General features: G+C 37.6%; 1 protein-coding gene across 1 annotated transcript; it reads left to right on the forward strand.

Moving 5' to 3' along the window:
* Positions 1-1,431: 1,431 nt before the first annotated feature.
* On the forward strand, positions 1,432-3,828 carry LOC115922365. Its single transcript, XM_030981290.1, has 3 exons — positions 1,432-1,472; positions 1,927-2,265; positions 3,075-3,828. The coding sequence occupies exons 1-3, from the start codon at positions 1,432-1,434 to the stop codon at positions 3,826-3,828; spliced, it is 1,134 nt and encodes a 377-aa protein (XP_030837150.1).
* The last annotated feature ends 3,100 nt before the right edge of the window (positions 3,829-6,928 follow it).

Genomic DNA, 6,928 nt, shown 5'->3' on the forward strand with positions numbered 1-6,928 from the left:
ATACCAAAGGGGGGTTTGAACCCCCAAACCCCCCCCCCTGCGTACGCCCCTGTGTACAATTAAGGCCCTCCAAAATGTAAGTCAATCTCCAACTTCTAAGAACACAAAACATAGAGGCCTTCAAAACATAACGAGCCCGTATAAAAACCAGGCACAGTTATAGAAGAATAATGGGGTTGGGGTGGAGGGGGGGGGGGGGGGTGGGGGGGGGGGAGCTGGGTGAAGGGGTTCGGTTGTTTGCCTCTCTTAAATTAATGTATGATCAATAAGTTTGGGACTGGGTCGGTGAGGGTTTAAGCCCATCGACCACTCCCTACGATTGAAAGGACCGCAAATGCATGAACGAACAAACCGAGTTCTGTCTAAAGTGACAAATGCCCCTGTTCCTTTATAAAAAGCGCATTTTCTTTTCTCATAAGTGCCTTTTTAAAATCTCTGGTGAGTGCCTCTTTTCAGGTGCCAGAAATTTCCCTTTTCACCTCTGATAATTTCCCTTCTTACGTTGACATGTGCCCCTTTTCCTTTCTTATACTAGTGCCCTTTTCCTTCTGATAAGACTTTCTCATAAATGCCCCTTTTTACCTCCGATAATTGCACTTTTCCTCTGATTAGTGCCCCTTTTATTTTGACACGTGCCCCGTTTCATTTCTAATAATTGCCCTATTTCCTTGGATAAGTGTCCTTTTTTATTTTTTTTATATGAGCCCCTTCCCCTTTCAAAATGCCCATTTCACCTCTGATAAATGCCCCTATTAAAATGCCTCTTTTTGACAAATCTCTGGCGGGTGTCTCTTTTCTGGAGCTAGAAGCGCCTCATTTTCACCTCTTATAACTGCCCTTTTACTTTGACTCGTCCACTCTTTCTATTCTACTGTCCTTTCCCTTCTGACAAGTTCCCCCTATTCCTTTCTCCATTTAAAAAAAAATTAAATTAAAGCGACTTGGAGCCCCTTTTTCTTTAAGACTTCCAGAGCTCGCTCGCATTTAGTTGAGATGTATAAACATAGTTGTGTTACTTACAAAAGTCTTTTCAGTCTTTCATAATTAGCTTGTGCTCATCAGAATTTTTGTTTAATTCTCTTTATAAGACGTCATCTTTGCACTGCGACCTAACTAAACAAAAACCAAAAACCAAAAAAAAAACCTTTTTTGGTTGCCTCCCGCCACTGTGGAAGACGCTCCGCCTCCCCCTGATTAAAGCAATAGCCATTATTACTTAGATTCTGCACAACAAACTTCAGCATGCCACAATGGACTCTGAAATTATGTTTGCAAATCATATTTTAGATTTCAAGATATCTGTATAGGCCGTTCTGTCATATTCTATGTTTCTTTGTTCATATTTGACCAATTGTCGTTTTCTTTCTTTACAGTGCTCTAAAGGGATACAAAGCAAAACTTGGCACTACCATGAATCATTCATTGAACAAAATGGATGAACACTCAAACAGTTGTGTTGCAGAGAATTCAAGGTACATTTCTTAATAGGGCCTTACAATCGCTTAATAATCAATTGTTGTATACATTTGCCAAAAACTTGGTTATTTTAGATTTATCATTGTTATTATACAAGTGTGGAAGAACATCAGGGAAAAAATGTTCTCTGAAAAGCATGGCTCTTCAAATGCCTTCATATTCTGAATATGACAAGTAACAGCTTAAAAAATGAGGCCCACATTTTATGCCACATGTTTGTGTAGTCCCATAGACTATGTCATGTCAATGAATTTGTTGCGAATGGGAGGGGTTGTTGGAGAGAAAAAGACAAAGAAATAATGTTTGCATGCTACAATATTTGATCACCTATAAGCTTTGTATGGTCACCAAATGAATATGATACATTAAGCATTCCTATCGGGTCAATTTTAGAATGAAACTCTTCTTTCCTATTAAACTATTTTTAATTTTTAATTTGTATTCATCCAGGGAACTTGACAAGGTCGATGACCATCAATTGGAAGGAGAACTTCCTATCCAAGACCAGGCTCCGCTGGACATCAAGAACCATAGCGATCCTCCTCCACCACGCCCAGACATGAATGCTGACGAGACTACTGGATCTACTCCCAAAGGGACAGGTCCTGGAACTCAAGCCCTGGACCAAATGGTTCCTAAGATCATAGAAGACATCGCTGATATGTGCATTCCACAAAGTGACAACCCATCTCTTCAGGATGTTAGCAATGAAGAGGAAGAGGAAAAGGACCCTTCTCCGACCCATAGCCTCTCTTCTCTAAATGATAAGGTTACCCAACGACGTTATAGGTAATAACAGAATATATTCTGTCAATGAATTTGTTGCAAATGGGAGGGGTTGTTGGAGAGAAAAAGATGAAGAAATAATGTTTGCATACTACAATATTTTATCACCTATATGCTCTGTATGGTCACCAAATAAACAAATAAGCTGTTGTATGACTAATATCGTTGGCAAAAATAATTGAGTAATTGAGTCAATCATAAACTACTAATGTACATTAATATAGCCTCTTTTTTTCTGGGGGTGGGGGGGGGGGGGGGGGGGGGGGGGGGTGCTGGTTGCTGTTTTTGCGTTTCTTTCTCCTGAATTTGTTTGGGTCGTCGGTCTCGAGAGAGTGAAGCAGATGTTATGCGTTTCAAAAGTACATGTACTAACAAAAATGACACTATAAAAAAAACTGTTTTTCTTCTACATTTAAACTCTATAACAACGTGACTGTAGCCCTTAATCGTCGTCTTCAAGATAATTACATGTGAAATCAGATGTGAAAACAGGAACTGATTTCTAATTAACATGTTACCTGTTCTCATGTCAAGAAGGAAAGGGATTTGATTTTGATTTGATTTGGTGTTTATTAATTTGAATATACTTCGTTATAATACAAAGCTTTAACAGTCATGTAATTTGATTTGTAAGGTAAAAAATATTGTATTTTTTAGGCAGGAAACAATTTTCACTACTTCATTCCTGAAAAGGGAAGAAGAAATCCGTATAGATATGAATATGATAAATTAAGCATTACTATAGGGTCAATTTTAGAATGAAACTCTTCTTTCCTATTAATAAACTTTTAAAAATAATTTCATTAATCCAGGGAACCTGACAGGGTACTCGGTGACCCTCAATTGGAAGGAGAACCTCCTACCCAAGACCAAGCTCCACTGGACATCAAGAACCTTGGCGGCCCTCCTCAAACCCGCAAATACATCAATACTGAAGAGACTGCTGGTCATGGACCTCAAGCCCTGGACCAAATGCTTCCTCAGATCACTGAAGATATCGCTGGCGATCCATCTTTCCAGGATGTTAGCTATGAAGAGGACACTTCTCTGCCCCGTGGACTCTCTTCTCTGTCCCATGGACTCTCTTCCCTAGATGATAAGGTTATACATCGACCTACTGCAGGAGGTGATAACAGTACCCAGGAATCATCTGCCATGGGTATGGAACGGGAGGAAGAAAATGAAGAGGGGGAGGATGAAGTTCATTCTCGAGCCACTGACGAGTTATTTCAGGTCACAAAGAGGTCCATTTCAAACACCTCAGAAACTGATCATATAAAAAAGAGAAATATCAGTCAGTCCGTAAGGGTGAATCATAATCGGTTGAAATCCTTTGAAATGGTGAAAGCAATGAATCTGTTGAAAAGGGATAAAAATAATATTCAAACAGATGTTGTGTCACTCAAATCCGAAAATTATGACAGAAAGAAAGAAAGTGCTGAAAATAAGAGAGAAATGTCTGCACTTAGAAAAGAAATGATCAACGTAATGCAGTCACAAAGAGGTCCATTTCAAACACCTCAGAAATCGATAAAATCAAAAAGAGAATTGTCAGTCAGTCTGTAAGGTGAATAATAATAGGTTGAAATCGTATGAAATGTTGAAAGCAATGAATCTGTTGAAAAGGGATACAAATAACATTCAAACAGATGTTGTGTCACTCAAATCCGAAAATTATGACAGAAAGAGAGAAATTTCTGAAATTAAGAGAGAAAATACTGAAATTAAGAAAGAATATTATGCACTTAAAAAAGAAATGATCAACGTAATGTAGTTATAGTAATATTAATGATATTTGCAATGATGTTTTATAAAGCCCTTTTAAAATAAATATCTCTATGCACTTAAATCCCATTGATCGTGAAGCTTTGAGAAATGATACTTCCTTTCAAAAGGAAGTCATGTCACCGAAAGCAGCTCTGATCATGAATGCATATGTTTTTCAGGGTGATGATATGGCATAATTGGCTACACAGGAGGAGTAGGTATCCTCGAAGAATACATGACCACAGTGGTGGAAAGTATGCTAAACTTATATCATACTAGTTTGTCAGATGTGAATGCAAACTTGATCTTTTTGCAAAGTAAATGAATTGAGAGTTGAGTTGTCAATAACAGGCACGTCGCGAATATCTCATTGATCATGAAGCTTCGAGAAATGATACAACTTCCTTTCAAAAGGAAGTCATGTTATCGAAAGCAGCTCTGATCATGAATGCATCTATTTTTCAAGATGATGATATGGCACAGTTGGCTACACGGGAGGAATAGAAAATCCTCGAAGAATACATTGACCACAGTGGTGGAGAGTATGTTAAAAGGGGTCAATACTCTACAAAACCATGCTTTTTAGTGGATCCATTTTCACTTGACTTGTAAAGAGCTTTATTTGTTAATATTATCACATGTTTATCATTGTTATACTATTGTTATATTGATACTATGTTGTAAGTAGGCTCATTTTCACTTGACTTGTAAAGAGCTTTATTTGTTAATATTATCACATGTTTATCATTGTTATACTATTGTTATATTGATACTATGTTGTAAGTAGGCTCATTTTCACTTGACTTGTAAATAGCTTTATTTGTTAATATTATCACAATGTTTATCATTGTTATCAGCGCTCAAAATACACGGGGGCGGTGGGCGATTCGCCCCCGTGAGCTCCATAATCGCCCCGTCAGGTTGCTCACGGGGGCGATTGCAAAATTAAAAATCGCCCCCGTGGAATTATAAAATAAAGATTTTCCTTTCTGATATAACTTAACACAATATTGTGTATCACTTTGCAAACCTTAAACAAAGAAATGGAACTTAAATGGTGCTTTCTCTCCCATCTCTGTGAGTATTACCGATACAAACAACGGAAGATCGCAGTGCAGCTAGTGCGGCCGTCAGTAGAGGATATACTGCGCCAGTAGTACCAGTTTGCACGCTGACGCCCAATCTGCTGGATCTGGAGACGATCGCGCAAGGACTGAAACATGGAGAAGTTTTTCGTTGCGAAAAGAATCCTCTGAAATATGATTGTTCTAAAAGACCGGCAAATAATGTAACTCGACCAGTATTGATATTGAGAAGAAAATAACCAAAGATGTTGCAGGGGCGTATCTAGGCGGTTTAGGGGGTTTAACCCCCCCCCCCCTCCCTTGGGCTGCCAAGTGAAAATGTGATGTGCATAGAAAAATGCTATCATGTGTCCAGACCTACACAGCATTAGTAGATGTCAGTAGAGGCCAGGAAAACATCACTAACGGGGGTTCAAAATAGCAGCAACAAATATCGCCTCGCCGCTACGCGGCTCGTGGACGATGCTCAACATCGTATTAGGGTTACCCCCCACCCTTAGCAAAAAGCTAAATCCGCCCCTATGTTTTGGAAGGATATGGTAAAGACTAAAAATAAAGACAGAATGTAAATAAGGTTGCTCCGAATAATGAGGAGGACATTATGTGCAGAACGGGAAGAAATGGAGAGAATGTCATCACGGGGATAAAAGTCAATAAGAGCTATGTAACAAGTGCATTTCTAAGAGGGAAAATGCTGACTTTAAATGATAATGATGAATTACCAAGGAATTTAGGAGTTTCATGGGTACCAATTCAATGGAAATTTGTATTAAAATAAGAGCCCCCGTCAGCACTAAAAGAACCCCTGTGAGAAGGCTCACGGGGGCGCTTTTTTTTTGGAAGAGCCCCCGTGGACACAAAATTAATTTGAGCCCTGATTGTTATTCTATTGTTATATTGATACTGTGTTGTAAATATGTTTGTAATTTCATACCCCGAGAGGGGGTCGATAGAGTCAATAAAATCTTACAATCTTACAATATTATATAAAGCAACAATGTTATATTATTCTTGATTTAGATTGTATCATAATCTTATAAGTCCTTGTAACTTAATTAATGATAATATAAATAATGTTTTTGTTATGCAAAGAAAAATAACATGTGCGCTTGTAAAATTACTTTAGTATAATTTGTAAAATGTTGTCTGTAATTTTTATATAATTTGTATTTTTCTTGGTGAAAATAGTCCCAAATAAATGTTTAAGATCTTGAATCTTAAAAAAAAAGCTCATATCATACCAGTTTGTAAAATGTTATTTATTTGTTATTAATAACCATGGTTACTGGGATTATAGAACTGTTTTAACCATGGTTACTGGGAATTTTACAGAAATAGTTGAAGTTTATGAATGCAATTTCGACCAATCAAATGGCTGGATTTCTTAAGTGAGGTATATAACAGCTATTATTTTATACCATGTATCCTTTATCAAGGTGTTTGATATCCACAAACTTTCAAAGTTTCATTTTATACTATCTCAATGTAGTTAATTTTTGGAACGACATTTCTGCTGACATTGTTGAGGCATCATCAGTCAATGTTTTGCAATCCAAACTCAATGACCACTGGAAACCGAAGTGTAATACGTTGGAACCTAAAATAAATGTTTGAACTAAATTTTGACCCTGTGTATATAAAGGATTGAATTGATGAGCTTTATTGTATAAACTGGCCCCACATTGTATAAACTGGCCCCATGGAAGACCAGCAGCAACAATATAGTTGCAGCTGAAAATGGGCTACCAGCCGTATACGGTCCCTTTACTCTGTGTGATTACTTTATATGTATTTCTATCTGATTTTATTATACG

The sequence above is a fragment of the Strongylocentrotus purpuratus genome, unplaced genomic scaffold (genome assembly GCF_000002235.5).
Source record: "Strongylocentrotus purpuratus isolate Spur 01 unplaced genomic scaffold, Spur_5.0 spur5_scaffold_11, whole genome shotgun sequence".
NCBI classification, from domain to species: Eukaryota; Metazoa; Echinodermata; class Echinoidea; order Camarodonta; family Strongylocentrotidae; genus Strongylocentrotus; species Strongylocentrotus purpuratus.